This window comes from Mytilus californianus, unplaced genomic scaffold (assembly GCF_021869535.1).
Source record: "Mytilus californianus isolate M0D057914Y unplaced genomic scaffold, xbMytCali1.0.p SCAF_6, whole genome shotgun sequence".
Classification (NCBI taxonomy): domain Eukaryota; kingdom Metazoa; phylum Mollusca; class Bivalvia; order Mytilida; family Mytilidae; genus Mytilus; species Mytilus californianus.
This window is the reverse complement of record NW_026262712.1, coordinates 67500682-67518784: the sequence shown is the minus strand read 5'-3', so window position 1 is coordinate 67518784 and position 18103 is coordinate 67500682. Positions and strand designations below refer to the sequence as shown.

The window sequence follows — 18103 nt, the reverse complement described above, 5'->3', positions numbered from 1 at the left end:
TACCTACATTATTAAAACTAAAGTGGCCCTATTTAAGTTTTGTATTTGCCTACTTTTTTTTTAGAAATCTACTGCAATATATTTATCGTCTTTACCCCCTCAAAGGATAACTTGGATAGCTATGACCTACATTCATGCTAGACTGACTTTGGTTATGTTTATGTCAATTTGTTATAAATTCTATCTTTATTAAACTGGGGCTAAGCATATTACAGAGATGTATAATAATTATATATCATAAAGTAAAGTGAACCCTTTTCTGAAACAATGCTATGCAGATAATGATTTTTAGAGAGAATTTATATACCCAGTACATATATAAACAAGCATTCTGAGGGTATTGCATGGTAATACATAGTCCCCTACCGGTTAAAAAATCATTGTATTGGAACAAATGCTAACTTGATCTATAATTTGTCATGGTGTAAACTATATAACAAATATCAAGTCAATATCTTCAAGCATGACGAAAAAAAGTGTCGAAAACTGATTATTTAAGTGAATTTTCTAAGTCCAAGGACCATAACTCTGCACAAAATCATCAGACCGGAACAAAATTCATATTTGATCTGTAACTTGTCATGATAAAACTATATACCAATTATCACATCAATATCTTCAAGCATGACAAAAAAAATGCTGAAAACTGATTGAGTGAATTTTCTTAGTCCAAGGACCATAACTCTGCACAAATCATCAGACCGGAACAAAATTCGAACTTGATCTTTAACAATTCACAAAATATCAAATCAATATCTTCAAGCATAAAGAAAAAAAGTGTGGAAAACTGATTTGCCAGACTGGCGGATGGACAGACAGACAGACAGACAGACAGACAGACAGACAGACAGACGGATTGCATGCCTAAAGTCCCCTTCAACTTCGTCGCTAGGGGACTAAAAAGTAAATGGAGGATCTTCATATCCCATCTGAAATAAAGACCTAAGTTATCTCCCTTTCCCATCTGATATAATAACCTTAGTTATCTCCCTTGAACTGTCAAGTTTATTATTTTCTTAAATGTTTAAAACAATATTGAAATTTGGCCTAAGTCACTTAGAGCCAACAGAGTGGAATATGAAAGCTGTCTTCTCAATAGAAAATAAATCTTTATAGGGTAAACAACTTGGCCAGTTGAAACAAATCAAATAGACCACTTATGAGTAATGTCCTTCACCGGGAAAGTTCTTCAATTATGCGCCCCTTTATGACGCCATTTACCAGATAGAGGGGACCACCTGTTCCCTGCACTATTAAGGTTCATCAAGTGTCTTCGTGATTGTCATTATGCAGGATAAACTAGAAATAATGTTTATTCCGTAGGTACTTAATAACAATTCCCTAATGACAACAGTGCTGATTACAATTATAAGAATTTAATTTGCCCAATAATTCGTGCACTATAGCATCATATTTTTTTTAACCGCTCGCTCAACATGGGAAGGAAGTGACAATGCCCCTAAACGCACAAATGATGTTCTCTAAAACCAAAGTTTTTGACGGAAATGCAACTAACTCAAAAGTGGTCTATTAATCCTTATTTCTCTCAATTATCTGTTAGTTTACTATGTAAGAGGAACAAATACATTCATATACATATATGGAAAACCAATTGCTTACAGAAGAACAACAATATTATATATTTATAACACAGTAATATTTTAATAAAACATGTGTTTATTTTTGTAGAATACATCAAAATGTACATTCATTATGCTGTAATATCAAAATACATATACATATGCATGATGCTTTAATACCAAAATAAATAATCTTAAAATACATATTCATTATGCTTCAACAAGTTTCCAAACAATCCTCTCTTGATAAATAATAGGAAATGTTTGTTTTATCACTCTGGTCCAGACAAGAGCTTTCGGTATATACATGTACATTGTAAAGTTTTGTTTTATTACTATGGTTCAGACTCATGTCTGGCAAGAGCTTCTAGTATATACATGTACATTGTAATAGAAAAGTTTTTTTTATCACTCTGGTTCAGACTTGTGTTTGGCAAGAGCTTCTAGTATATACATGTACATGGTAACAGAAAAGTTTTGTTTTATCACTATGGTTCAGACTCGTGTCTGGCAAGAGCTTCTAGTAAATACATGTACATTGTAATAGAAAAGTTTTGTTTTATTACTCTGGTTCAGACTCGTGTCTGGCAAGAGCTTCTAGTAAATACATGTACATTGTAATAGAAAAGTTTTGTTTTATTACTCTGGTTTAGACTGGTGTCTCTCAAGAGCTTCTAGTATATACATGTACATTGTAATAGAAAAGTTTTGTTTTATTACTCTGGTTCAGACTCGTGTCTGGCAAGAGCTTCCAGTAAATAAATGTACATTGTAATAGAAAAGTTTTGTTTTACCACTCTGGTTTAGACTTGTGTCTGGCAAGAACTTCTAGTATATACATGTACATTGTAATAGAAAAGTTTTGTTTTATTACTCTGGTTCAGACTCGTGTCTCTCAAGAGCTTCTAGTAAATACATGTACATTGTAATAGAAAAGTTTTGTTTTATTACTCTGGTTCAGACTCGTGTCTGGCAAGAGCTTCTAGTAAATACATGTACATTGTAATAGAAAAGTTTTGTTTTATTACTCTGGTTCAGACTCGTGTCTGGCAAGAGCTTCCAGTAAATAAATGTACATTGTAATAGAAAAGTTTTGTTTTACCACTCTGGTTTAGACTTGTGTCTGGCAAGAACTTCTAGTATATACATGTACATTGTAATAGAAAAGTTTTGTTTTATTACTCTGGTTCACACTCGTGTCTCTCAAGAGCTTCTAGTATATACATGTACATTGTAATAGAAAAGTTTTGTTTTATTACTCTGGTTCAGACTCGTGTCTGGCAAGAGCTTCCAGTAAATAAATGTACATTGTAATAGAAAAGTTTTGTTTTACCACTCTGGTTTAGACTTGTGTCTGGCAAGAACTTCTAGTATATACATATACATTGTAATAGAAAAGTTTTGTTTTATTACTCTGGTTCAGACTCGTGTCTCTCAAGAGCTTCTAGTATATACATGTACATTGTAAAGTTTTGTTTTATCACTCTGGTTCAGACTCGTGTCTGGCAAGAGCTTCTAGTATATACATGAACATTGTAATAGAAAAGTTTTGTTTTATTACTCCGGTTCAGACTTGTGTCTGGCAAGAGCTTCTAGTAAATACATGTACATTGTAAAGTTTTGTTTTATCAGACTCATGTCTAGTAAGAGCTTCTAGTATATACATGTACATCGTAATAGAAAAGTTTTGTTTTATCACTCTGGTTCTGACTCATGTTTGGCAAGAGCTTCTAGTATATACATGTACATTGAAATATAAAAGTTTTGTTTTAATACTCAGGTTCAGACTCATGTTTGGCAAGAGCTTCTAGTATATACATGTACATTTTAATAGCAAAGTTTTGTTTTATCACTCTGGTTCAGATTCATGTCTGGCAAGAGCTTCTGGTATCAGTGTGCAAGCTGGTCCTTGGAAGTGGTATCTAAAAAAATCAAAATGACTAATATAAATATATTCTCTGTTCTGTGTTAAGGTCATTTCCTGATTTACCTTAAAAAATTAATGCTTATCTAAATGCGGACATTACATGTGTCTCATCAGCATTATACTTGCTTTCCTGATTAGTTGATTGATTTATTGATTATTATTTGCAAAATCAAGTAGCAAGTTTTTTATGCATAAACAAAATGAAATTAATAAATTATAAAAAAATAGTTTCTGCCAAAATTTAGACTAGCACTTGGAAAAGAAGATATGTTGGATAAGGACAGAATTTCCTTGAAATAAATTACCTGCAGTCCCTTTACGAACTGCAAGGGTTCTCCAATTTGCAGAGAGAGATTTGGACTCTCAGGCTTCCTAACTGAAACATTGGATTTAAAAACACAATCACACATGGAAGTATATTGAAACATCCCAAACAACCAAACAGACATCCATCAACATTGGTCCAGGTGATGGTATTTCTAACCCCAATCCACCCTTGTGGGCTCACCATAGTGATGCTGCTACTTTTGTATCTTCAGTGTTGATCAATGTAACTGATTTACTAGAACAGGTAATCATGATTGACACTTATACTGACCAATACTAATATTTACCCTAATGATTTTGTTACTGGAGTCTCTTCAGTGTTAAATTCTGCTACTGGGATACCAAGGATAGATAATCGTGGTCCGAACAAGGCAACTGGTCTTACAACAGATGATGTTCCTACCTATTAGAATATGTCCAAGATTTTTCAGATAGCATAAAATCATCACAATTATTTGGTGTATGTTATGAATATAAGGTGTACATGTCTGTCTGGAAGGGTTCATCTGACCTTGACTTCATTTTCATTGTTCGCTGGTCAATGTTAATTTTTCGTGATTAGGTATGTTTCTTTAGATACTAAAACACAACGACCAAATATATTTGGTGTATTGAATGATTGCAAGATGTACATGTCCTTCTGATGGTTCATCTGGCCTTGATCTCACTTCATGGATCATTGATCATGTTACATTAATGTGATATCTGTACCTTAAAGACTTTCAATATAAAATTCAATAATGATCATAAAAGCAAGCCAGATCTTTAAGCCTCAATTCACACTTGTTTATTGTGTGCTTCTGAATAGTTTAGATATTGACTAATAGAAGATTTTGAGGCAGAAAATGTGACTTTTTTGTTTATTTTTTGAGAAATTACATACCAAAATAAATTTTGAATTCCAAATGGTGGCCTTTCCTTAGTTATGGACTAGTAGAATGTGAAATCTAACCCTTCAAAATATTTGTCAACGTCCAACGAAAATTATCTTTACAAACAAATTGCATTAGAATCACAGTTGTTCATTTTGTGTTTTAGTTTTACAATATAGGTTCTAGATAGGCAAAGGTGGAAGTTTGTGCTCATGTTAAACTCACATTTTTAACCCAACCACATTTTATGACTAAAACTAGTTACAGCCTATGCTATCTGGAAAATGTGTTGGCTGCTGTTTTTTCCAGAGGAGTTGGAATTGTTAGTGGTTGATACGGTTTGTTAAACAGTGCTGTATTTTTGACAATTTCTGCTTTCCTTATAAATATGTTTTTCTTCCATCAACCTATACATTGTGTTTAAATCTTAAATGATTTCAATAAACATATCAAATTGACTTCTTTTACTTATTTAAAATTTCCTCCCCCATTTTACATAATTAAATTATCATTACTCCAAAATAACAAATTTATATTACTAAAGATAGCTAGGAATATATAGTCTCAATGTTGTCAATTTTTCATTCTAAAAAATATTTGTCGTGTTGTTTATTTTTTTTTTTCATAAAACTCAACTTTTATGTTACATTTTTCTAAAGAAAAATCAAATATTTAAAGACATAAAATTCTTACTAAAAGACACAGATCACACTTTTCAAGTTCCTCTTCTGCTTTTGCTAAAATGGACGGATCCAGAGATTCACCAAACCATACAACATGAGGTCTCATAAGTCCTCCACAACCTGTTTTCTTACATCTGTTCAATACAAAAAATTCCATCTATTACAATATTAATATATTTCTTTAAAAATAACATAATTTCTGTAAATAATATTGATTAAATTGTTGGTTGATTTATTATAAATGTCTATCTTATTTGTGGCAAAATATTCTTTAATTAGAAATCAGAAAATTGTGTTATTTTTCATACCAAACAGTATAGATTTTGTTTGTGCAATCGTTTTGTTGTAAATGATCCTTCTCTGTATTTTCTAAAGCTGAATCCTGTTATTTGTCATATTCCATTCTAACTTAAAAGATACACAGTTTAAACAACAATGTATATTCTCCAAATTTTTAGGTCTATGAAATATATTGTACACAAATGTTGTGCTTGTCTCTGTTTAGCTTTGTACCAATCAAAATTAGAAAAAATATCAAATTAAAATTAGGGGAAGTGAAAACAAATTAAAACAAGTCAACATGCAAGAAACTGAAGACAAATAACAGATAATTCCATAGCTTGTAAGTGAAATTATTTTAAAAGATGATATAAAAATAAGGATATGTGCCAATGAGACAACTCTCCACCAGAGACAAACTATCACAGAACTTTACAACTATAGGATGATGCTTCTTTTATGTGACTTTGACATGAAGGTTAATAAATTATCACTCCAAAGTTTTACAATGAACATTAAATCAGCAAACCTTGGTAATTTATCCAGTGGTATATTGTCTTCTTCTGTTTCGAGATCTGGTGCTCTAATAGAAAGAAAAGTAAAAATCTACTATTATTTTAAACAAAGAGTAAACTAATTTTATTTCAAATATAGAGTAAACTACTTTTATATTAAACATAGAGTAAACTACTTTTATCTTAAACATTGAGTAATTAAACTACTTTTCTTTTTTAAATAAACATAGAGTAAACTACTTTTATTTTAAATATAGAGTAAACTACTTTTACTTTAAACATAGAGTAAACTACTTTTATTTCAAACATAGAGTAAAAAACTTTTATTTTAAACATAGTCGAGTAAAACTACTTTTATTTTAAACAAGTTAGAGTAAATTACTTTTGTATAAAACATAGAGTAAACTACTTATATTTCAAACCACTTTTTACTGTAAAGATTGTTACATATATTTTTCATATTTCTATATAGGATTCCAATTTCAGAACTCTGAGTCCTACACCTGTTTTGAACGAATACCAGTACTTAAATTGATATGAAAAAGGGCATGCAATGATCTAAATGTCTACCTCACATATATATGTACCATGCTGGTTGGTAATTTCCTTCATCCAATAAATCTCACCTTTTGATGTTATAGCAACAAGTTGCACCAACTTATCAGACAAACTAATATCAGAAATGAATTTATTAGTGATTGATTATAAATGTTTTTAAAATGGAAAGCCATACTATGTCAACACTGAACTTGGGAGCTGTATAGTTATAAGGGTGTAACTGTATTATGTACTAGGTGTTCTGAGAATTATCACAACTTTTTTTTATTTTAGCCTTTTTGTCAGATAATTCGGCTATATACTATACAATGAACATTATGAACGTACCCTTTGCCAGCTAATGCAGGACATATTGGACTGTCTGTGTTTTCTGTTACATCCTGACATTTTGTACATCTTATCTTAAATAAACTACCTAAAAAAAATTTAAATTATGTCAGAAATAAAAAAAATCATCCGAAATTAGATACAAAAACACATTTTAAGTTGTTTTTCACCTTAACTTGACAAAACAATGAAGAACCATTTATAACAAGAATGTATACTGGTTGCAGGTGATGAAAATTTTTAATAAAAGAACCTAATGAAACTGCTCAAATTAATTGTAAATTGGCAAATTTAAAATATTTAAAATGAAAGCTCACATAAAATTTATTTTCTTTCAAATATGATTGATCAAAGCTTAAAAATAAATCCCATTTGACTAAGTAATTATTATTGCCCATGTCAGAAATACCTGTTATAAAAAATCTTAAAGTTGTCCAAAAATTTCTTAAAAACAACCTATATCTATATATGGTGGCACATTTTTCATTCACAATTAGGATAAGAACAAATTAATTAAGAAATCAGTTAGGTAGTTCCTGAAAAAATGATATACAGTGAAACAGGATAAAATATTAGAACCAGTTGCCACTTAAAAAAGAGGATATGCTGGTTATCTGTTAAAGTTTTGTTATGCAATAACTCATTGAGGAACATCTAAGTTTTTTTTTCAAATGAGAGAAAGTAGCTACATTATATACATGTATGACATCCCATTTCCTACCAGATTGTCTCTTCAATAGTATTATAACTAGTTGAGGTATACAGTAATAAAACTAGTTTATATAAAACAGACACTGTATTTCAATTTTTATATTTACTAAGAATAGTAAAGTTAATATATTGGCCTGGCAGTCAATACATGACCCAAATCTCCATTTCTAAAGTACTATTTCTATGCTTTACCATGCATCTCAAGAATATTTTCAGACCCAGCTCTCTTGTGAAGTTCATCTATATTCTGAGTGATTACTACAACTCTTCTTCCTTGTGATTTTAGCCTCTTTTCACATTCAGCTATTGCAAAATGAGCCTATTCAAATATAAAAATTATTCAAATACAATAAATTTAGAAATTTTAATAATTTAGTGTAAACAATGAAAAAAAAATGTCTCAATCCTGTATCCAAGCACCTGTGATGAAATTGACAATGCACAGCATATCACTTTTTGAATATATAACAAACAACAGGAAGTGATCTAGCTGTAGTATAAATGGTATTTTTTTTATATATCTCTGTTTATACTGAGATCTCCCCAGTTTGTGGTGGGGTTCATGTTGCTCAGTCCTTTATTTATATGTTGTGTTTTGTATTTTGGTTTTCTTTGCCATGGTGTTAGCAGTTTCCCCTTGGTATCTTCTGCCCTTATTTTTAGCTATATGAGTAACATGACCTTACATATGAGTAACATGACCTTACATATGAGTAACATGACCTTAAATGTCTGGCTGTGATTATTACGTTGCACAATTCTAGAGTCTTTAGTGACCTGCGTCTAAATACATATAGATTATCTGATTTTCTACATACTGTACTACATATAGTAAAATATCAGCTGGAGCCACAATGTGAACATTTTTGGCGAGGGAGTTCAGCGAATAAGCAAAAAAGCTTCACATTGTGTCGAGCAGCTGATATTTTACGATATATATATATATATATATGTAGGACTCAAATCTATGGCGGGTTCCAAATCTATGGCAGATTCCTGATCTATGGCAAATGTAACGTAACAAATGTCAAACAAATCAAATCTATGGCAGATTTTTGTTTTCTCCAAATCTATGGCAGATCTTTAAATTACGTCACAATAGAATAACGCCATATTACATCCTCGCCGCAGCAAACGATGGCGGAACCCATAGATTTGAACACCATTCCAGATGAAAGTATTTCCCTAGACAACAATTTGCGGAAGGTTTAAAGGAAGATGTGACCTATTATCCGGAAGTCGGATAAAATGTGCTGTACCGGCCGAAGCCCGCGATGAACAAGGGCACTGCTTTTTTCAGTACCGGATATTTTAGAAAAGGGGTTATAGTACATATTTTACTGTCTATGGCTGGCAAAGTTTATAAAGTGAAAGATAAAATTACAGGATTCCAATTTGATTTAAATCGTCATCCAATAAAAAAGATGTATTAACAATGAAATAAATATTATTTGAAAATTCAAACTGTTCATTTTTATTAAGCATTTTTGTTTTATGAAAAAAACTTCCTTCTTGTTTATTAAGGGACTAATTTCTAGTTGGTTTAATGAATGGGTTATACAGGTACCATGCACAGATTAGAAAACGTTTGTTTTTACAGGGCACATGTACATCATTTCAATCTTAAAGTCTGTTATATAATTAAGGTATATGATTTCATCATTTAGGAATTTGTTTGGTTGCTAACACAATTTGGTTGACCATTATGAAATGTTTATTTCACAAATATTTATAAACATGCTCCCGTCGTACATGTCCACTTGTTTAATTAAGACAAGTCATTGGTAGTATATGTACTGCATTGTTTTCCATTTGCACAAAATTTGCCATAGATTTGGAAACAACAAAAACCCTGCCATAGATTAGGAAATTACAAAACTTGCCATAGATTAGGATTGTAAAACAATCTGCCATAGATTTGGGATGGCATGATGTCACATTTACCATATATTAGGAATCTGCGGCATAGATTTGGAACCCACCATAGATTTGAGTCCTACATATATATACATAGAAAACCTGATAATCTGTTAATCGTTCTAATACTGGTCTTTCCCCCCTCCCTTAGACAGTTTTACACTTGATATCGTCTCCTCACACATTTTATATCACGTAGCCTACAACTTTTCCTAAGACAATGTGACGTCATTGATTAAGTGACCTGATATCTCATAGCTGTGAAATGACAATTACAGTGCAACTGATCAGTGATGTGGGCATGTGGAGATACTGAAGGAATTATCACCTACGAAAAATCTCCACCATAGGGTGAAGTACTAGTTGAGAAATGACTTATATAAAGGTTTATATCACTGAATTGTGGAAAATCTGCCAATATATTTTAAATCTTTATAAACGATTTTATGGTTTTCTGTATTTAATAAATCAACAAAATTATCAATGTTATTGTTTCTAATATTAAAAGATGGATACAGTTGTTATAATTTATCCTTGTATATAACATTCTTTTTACGATTTCTTTTTGTAATACACTGGAATTAAATACATTTGAATAATTGACACACCTGCTTTAAGGGGAGATAACCAAAACTTTACGAAGTAGATGTAAAACTTTAAAAAGCTTTATGTATATTAAAATAAGATGTGGTATGAGTGCCACAATGAGACAACTGACCCCATTTTTTTGGACGATCAATGCTTTTGAATGAGACATATGGTTGGAACCCCCCTTTTAAAAAAAATGGCTAGAAATGAATTAAATGATTTAAAACATCATTTTTAACTTATTTTTAAAAGACAATTTGGAAATATAAGAGAACATTATAAAGCGTATGAACAAATACTTTGAATTGTCTGACATTCTGACATGTCTGCATGGTTTTTTGTTTTAGTTCACATTCGTCTTATTAGAAAACTTATTTTGATCATAATATATAATTTGACACTGTATCAGATCAGAGGTAAAATAAAAAAAAGTTTCATCCTAACCAAGACAAGTAATAGTCTCATTATTATGAATTGCCACAGGCTTTTTTAAAGAGTGGTTAAATCAATTAGTGCTCAGGGCAGATCGATTGGTGGCAGAGACGATATAGGGGGATCATTGGGGACTGGGGCCCCTTATGGAGCTTCATTTATGGTAAATGCATAGAATTTTTACATGTTCCATTCCAAACGATGCTTATTTTAAGGGCACCCCTTTTTCAAAATCCTGCATCTGCATCTGGAAGACACCAAGTAATAAAGGAAAGGCACATGGATATGTTCCTGAGAACTGTTATAATGGTGGTGTTCATACAAATTTATAAAAACATACTATGACAGATTCCTTGTCTTTCATCCAAATAAAGATCAGCATTTGCATGAATTGACGCATATATTTTAGTCTTAGATGCATGATTTTTTTTATTATTTGTTATTACTTGTTATTGGCTTTGAACTAGCTGTCAGTCCACTCTGTGTTTTTGTTGGATGGTATACATATTTTTATTTATATCCATCTGATGAGTTAAGGATGTATTCCTCTGACGTTACAGTCTCGTTGAAATCTTGTTCTGGAATTATTTTCAAAACATGTGATACAAGTGGAAAATATCAATGAGTTTAAAAAAATACTATAATCAAACTTAACTCTGTGAAAAAAATTGTGTATTTACAATAAGTAGTTCTTGAGTAATGAAATTTTCAAATTTTATAACCAATCAAGTCAGGCTTATTAGCCAAAATGTTGAGAAAATGGGTGAGGGCCCGGGTATAAGAAATGATTTTACCAGAAACATGTACATCCCATTCCCATATCAATTTTTTCTTTTCAAATTTCTTAGATATGTATTTTTTCAATCATTTATAACAAAGAAGTTGAAATATATGCTTTTTGTTCTAAAAGAAAGAGAAAAATCCCAAATTTTCAAAATTGACAGCATGGTAAATTTGACACAAAAAAGCAACAAAATTTTACAAAACTTTCTCATATTAACACCTACCTATAGTTTTTAAGTTAAATTTATTCAGATTGTAACTGAGTGCCCTACCTATAGTTTTCTAAGTTAAATTTATTCAGATTGGTCCACTTCATCTTTAATGAAAGTATGAAAAAAAGTTTAATTGTGAAACTGATTTTTTTCATGATAATAGCCCAAAAATGGGTAAAAATTGATGAAAAATGGGAAAATCATCAACATTGGGTACTTTCAAATGGCCGTAGCAAAAAAGAAGTGCACCACCATATGATTTTTTCTTCACCAATTATTTTTTTACAGTCATATAAACCCAAAAATCAGGTTAAGAAAAAAAGTTTAATTCTAGAAATTTTTGGCTCCTCAGAGGTGTACATCCTTAAGCCTTTTTCAACTGTTTTTTTTTTAGTTTGTTCTTATGTTGTACTGTTACACCGCTGTCCCAGGTTAGGGGGAGGGTTGGCACCTTCAAACTTGTTTAACACCGCCAAATTCTGTATGTGCCTGTCCCAAGTCAGGAGCTTGTAATTCAGTGGTTGTTGTTTGTTGCTGTTAATTACAACCATAAATGCTATCAAATTATTTTTTTTACATTGTCTATACTTAGAATCACAGTGGCGGATCCAGGGGGGATTCCTGGGGTTGGAAACCCCCCTCCCCCTTTTTTTGGCCGATCAATGCATTTGAATGGGGACATATGATTGGAACACCCCCCTCATCTTTATCCTGAGTTGGGAACCCCCCTTTTAAAAATGGCTGGATCCGCCCCTGAATCAGAATATATTTCATTTAGCAAGTCATCATGGGACTCCATTATGATGGCTTTAGGTCACAAGGTCACAATATTAAATTGTCTCAGGTCTCCAGGTCACTTTTAAGTAAATTTGACACATGTTTATGTTTAACGATAAACTTGTCTTAAAGGTCACTACACAGGTCCTTTTAAATTAGATGTCAGGTTGCAAGGTCACCAGTGCCAAATAACCCAGTATGTCACAGGTCTGATTTGACCATGTAGGAGCCGTCCATAATAAACCGTACAGGAAGACATAGTCATGTGCAACAGGCAGAACTTAATATGAACATAAATAAGAATTCACAAGCAGAAAACAAAAAAGAACAAATTCCCATCTTGCTTCACACTGCAAAAGAGAGGCGAAAGACACCAAAGGGACATTCAAACTCATGAGTCAAAAATAAACTGACAATGCCATGGCTAAAAAAAGAAAAAGACCAACAGACAACTTAACAGGTTCAACAACCAACCTTTACCCAAACCGCATTAAAAAAGAAGGAAAAAAAGAATTAAAACCTGTATTAATAAGTTTGCTTAACCAAAAATGATCAAATAAAGGACCTTAATATGTTAAGCTGATTTCACCCCTCTTTATGGAGGGGTTTTGTGTACCTCAGTCCTTAGTTTTCTATTTAGTGTTTTGTTTTTTTGTTTGTTACCCTAGGCGTTTCCCTTCTACTTAACAGTTTTCCATGTTCCCTTGGTTAATCTTCGCCTATTTTTTTTTTTTGGCTATTTCAGAGACATATATATTATATATGAATACATTAATACCTAAAATGCCCAGCTGTAATGTTGTTAGTTGTAGTGTTATAAGTCCTGCTTCCTGTGCTATCTATCACCTACTTCCAGGCTATTAGTGAGGGGCCTGATGGGGGGGTCTCATCACGATTCACGAGTTGATTTTTTTGTCAATCACAATTCACAGAAAATAAATTTCCATGATCACGGATCACGAAAATATAAAAAAATAATAAATCTGTAGAAAAATGGATCACGATAGCGAAAATGCGCCCATCACGAAGAACAAAAATAACCCATCAGGCCGCTCATTAGTAATCATATTTTGTTCATGATAACTCTACCTTAAAGGTAGACAATGTAGAGAAAAATCATTTATATTTAAGTTTATATCATAGCAGCACTGTAAAACTGCCAATATATTTTATGTCTCAATAAACAGTTCAATGGTTTTCTGTTTTCAATAAATCAACAAAAATTCTCAATCACATCATTTGTAATAGTATTCAATGGATACAGATAATATGAAATAGTTTTGTTTTTAGCCCTCTTCTTACAATTTCTTTTTGTAATACACTTGAATTATATACATTTGATTAATTGACACATGTGCTTTAAGGGGAGTTAACCAAAACTTTACTCAGCAGATGTTGTAAAACTTTAAAAAGCTTTAAAAATTATGTTATAGTATTTTCCTTCTCAGTAATAAATCCATGCACCTTTCCTTTATCACTTGGTACCTCCAATTGATCTGTCCTTAGCACTCAGTGATTGACCGCTATTCCCAAATGTCTGACTGGCATTTAATACTATATGATAATTATGAGACTTATATAGTTGTCTTGGTTATGATGAAATTTTCTTCATTTTGTATCTGATACGGTTATACAAAAAATTACTTTTCAGTAATGAGATGAATCTGAGAAGCATTAAAAAACCATAACAAGAGGATCCTAAGAGCCTGAATCGCTCACCTGTAAAAAATTGAAATATTAATAGGCAAAAACTAAAAGTTCTGGCAGGAACATATATATTGACTGTTAGATATACTGTTCCCAGGTTCTGGTAAAAACTTGTCTTTTATAAGCCAATAGTTTCTGCCATATTTGCATTATTAAAGATCTTGTATACCAATCATTTTGTTGTTAAAACAGTTTCTATCTATTTATTATATTTTTCAGAATTAGAGGCAAAAACTGGGAAATTAGTAAAAAAAATCTTCATTACTCTGATAAGCAATCGTCCAAAGTTTTCAGACATTTAGAAATTTATAGGCCTTGTATTGTTGATCTTTTTTGCTGTTTGCACTTTTTTCCTTTCTATTATAGTTCTCAAGATAATGGACAAAAACTTAATTAGTCAAAAATCATCAATTGTTGGTGGTGGTCTAAATTAAAAAAAATCGATAGAATTTTAAAATAATTTGCCAAAAGTTAGTTTCAATCATGTTTTATAGAAAAAGGATAATAAAAAGTATGGGTCATGTTTTTTGTTTCTTTTCCAAGCTACAGGTTGTGCAAAATTGTCAGATTTTGTATGAGATTATAGATAGAAAACCCAATTTTGTGTGATAGAAAGAAAACTAAATGATAGAATTTTAAGATAAAATATGAGAAGATAGCTCTTAGAATGTGCTTTCAGATTATAAAAGAAAAATTATGGTCATTGGACTTGTTTTCTGGCTACAAAACAAAATATATAAGTATATTCATAACACATTCTTTTAGAAAAGTTACATTATCTGAGTTATCTCCCAATATATGGCAAAGTTGAAAGAAATTAGACAAAAAAATTCTATATTTGTAAAAACAGTCGTAAAAATATGATAAAACACATACTGTAAATTTAGAAATTATTGCGTGCATTTATTATTGCGATTTTGTCATTTTAGACTAAAATGCGATTTTAATTTTTGCGATATTGAGAAAAATCCTGTTTAATTCAAATAAAAAATTTCAAAATGCGAGTTTAAGTTATTGCGATTACAACCCTGTCGCATTTTTCGCAATGATAAAAACATCGCAATAATTTCTGAATTTACAGTAATTTTTGTCATTTGGATGAGAAATCTTACAAGGAATTAAAATCATTTCTCAAAATTTGTACATTTCATTACAGATCTGGACCAATTGTTTTCTGCTATTCTAAAATCCAATGCAAGATGGGGGAAGACACCTGATCTACCTTGAGAACAATTAAACTCCTATAAAAGAGAGGCGAAAGATACCAAAAGGACATTCAAACTGATAAGTCAAAAATAAACTGACATTGCCTTGGTAAAAAAAGAAAAAGACCAAAAGACAAACACCAGTATAAAAAACACAACATAGAAAACTAAAGACTGAGTAACATGATTCAGTTTTTTAATGCTGATTTGTATCAGTGACCTCACAGCCCTATAAGGAGTCATGTGATGGTTTAGGTTGAATTGGTAATTTTTGATGTGCAATTATCTTTAATGATTTATGAAATAATAAGCAAAAACTGGTTAATTAGTCAAAAATCGTCAATTAAGGGCAATAACTCTTATATGGAGTCATCCAATGGGTTGGGACATATTGGCATCTAGGGAGATTTTGTATTGCTGATCATTTTTGCTATATACAGTTATCACCTATCTGTTATAGTTTTCAAGATTTAAAATAGGTAAAAACTTGAAATTAAGGAGATATTGTTATTCTTAACATTTTTGCCCTGTAAGATTTTCGCAATCTATTATGGTTTTCAAAATACAAATGTATAAGACAATTCATGCATTTTACCCTTATGTTCTATTTTTAGCCATAGCAGCCATGTTTATTAACTTGGAAAAAACACAAACTTTATACTAGATACCCTATGGATCATCCATACAAAATGTGGCTGAAATTGGTTCATTACAGCTTCAAAGGAGAGGATCTTTGAAAGAGTTACCTCGACAACTACAACAGACAACAAGGACAGATGTCAAGTGATGGCAATAGCTCACCTGGCCGGCCGTTTAGGCCCGGTAAGCTAAAAACCAAATATTTCAGAAAACGTTTATAGTATTTGTTTTTACTTTGTGTGTTCTCCTTATATTTTTAAGTTGTCTCAAGTTAGAAATGATGTATTACAAAAATATTATTTCAGTATATTACATGTACTTCACTTAAATACAACCTATTGATACTTTTTAATAACATAGTTGCTAGTCATATATTTTATGTATTTTACTACAATGTTCTTTATATTTGAGCCTTCATCAATTGTTATATAATTATGTTTGTGCTAATAACATTAAGTATAATGATGTTAACATAGTTGCGAATAAATCCTTGTTTCAAATTTTGGATGCCCTGTTGAAAGTAAAAAAATGCTACAAATTCTATATTAAGTTGCATCTATTTATAAACTATATCCTTTTGAATAAGAAGAGGAGTAAGCATGTTTCTTTTTATAGTTTGATGCTAAATTCCTTGGAAAAATTAGTTGATTTCAGAGGAGAAGCTTGTAAAATTAGTCTGTTTCTTTTTCAATCCAGATAAACATGATGTCTATTGACTCAGTAGTACTGAGGTATATTTTTTGTTTCAATTTTTATAGATGAAGTCAAAGCAAATTTTAGATATAGCCTTTCAAGACCTCTTGATAACAAATTCAGACTAGTTTCTATTAAAAATTTAAAAGAAAATTGTTTGTTCCTGTAGCTATATAGGTCATTGAAAAAATATTGCTTTTGATTAAGGTTATAAAAATTGTATTGTTTATAAACCTTATGCCTCCCACTCTTTTTCCTCTGTTTCAGTCATTTACATTTTTTTTGTATTTCGTTCTTCTAAAGGAGCCTTTTATTTGAGGTTTTCATTTATTTCTTACTTTTAATTATGTTGAGGTAGTACAAACTTAACTAGAGCTGTCGGCATAACAGGACTAATACCCCCTGTACATGCATTTTAGTTGCTGCTGTGAAATTCAGTATTGAGACAATGATATTTTGAGATTTTTGCTTGGGGTCAAGGTCAAGGTCAGAGCAACATGATTTTGGTTAAGACACATCCCAATCTCATAATGCTTCTGCATACAAAGTTTTTGTTAATCTAAGTGCTAAGGTACACAAGTAATGCATCGAACACAACCTGACAATGTTTTTTTCAGCATAGGAATCAGAAGTCAAAGTCAAAAAGGTCCAAATGACCTTACTTTTAATATATGACACTTATAGCCCATGATGAATCAACATACCAAGTTTGGTTGACCAAAGTTCTATGGTACAAAAGTTATGTGCAAGACACAAATCAGACTAGGTATATGACATATACTAAGTTTGGTAAACCTAAGTTTTAAGGTACAAAAATTATGAGCTGGACACTTTAATAGGGGTTAAATGTCAAATTGAAGGTCAAAGTGACCTGAATTTGGTATATGACACACACCAGCCTGTGATGCATCTGTATACCAAGTTTGATCAACCTTCAATGTTCAATGCTACAAAAGTTCTGCGACCGACAGACAGATAGACAGATCTATGCATTTTCATGGAAGACACACAAATTTTGATCTATTTTCAACTAGTTTTGGGACCTGCAAATAAAAGAAAAAATAGTTGAAAAGACAGTACAAATACTGTTGTGACATATTGGTGATCATTTTCTGTCCATAATGTAAAAATAAGAAGATTTGGTATGATTTTTGGAATGGTTTATAAAGTGTTCTTACCTTGATCATACCACCAACCTAAATTTTAGACATCATATAAGAATAAAAATCATTATATACCAGATTTTTATATCTTGATAATCTAAGACATTAGTTAATAATAATTGACTGAAAACCAGATTACAAAAAACTAATTTAGAGATGGAAAAAACTACATAAAATTTAGAATGGAAATGGGCAATGTGTCAAAGAG

General features: G+C 31.2%; 1 protein-coding gene across 3 annotated transcripts in view; it reads right to left on the bottom strand.

Annotated features, from left to right (window-relative positions):
- Positions 1-1657: 1657 nt before the first annotated feature.
- LOC127705925 (NAD-dependent protein deacylase sirtuin-5, mitochondrial-like) overlaps positions 1658-18103 on the bottom strand; it is a 32441-nt gene continuing 15995 nt past the window's right edge. For all 3 annotated transcript variants that reach the window (XM_052210274.1, XM_052210276.1, XM_052210275.1), the window contains exons 4-9: positions 7972-8098; positions 7069-7156; positions 6198-6251; positions 5400-5523; positions 4122-4237; positions 1658-3502 (exon numbers count right to left, since the gene is read on the bottom strand). In XM_052210274.1, coding sequence (XP_052066234.1) covers positions 3430-3502; positions 4122-4237; positions 5400-5523; positions 6198-6251; positions 7069-7156; positions 7972-8098 — 582 coding nt within the window. In that variant the 3' untranslated portion in view covers positions 1658-3429. The remainder of the gene's footprint in view (positions 3503-4121; positions 4238-5399; positions 5524-6197; positions 6252-7068; positions 7157-7971; positions 8099-18103) is intronic.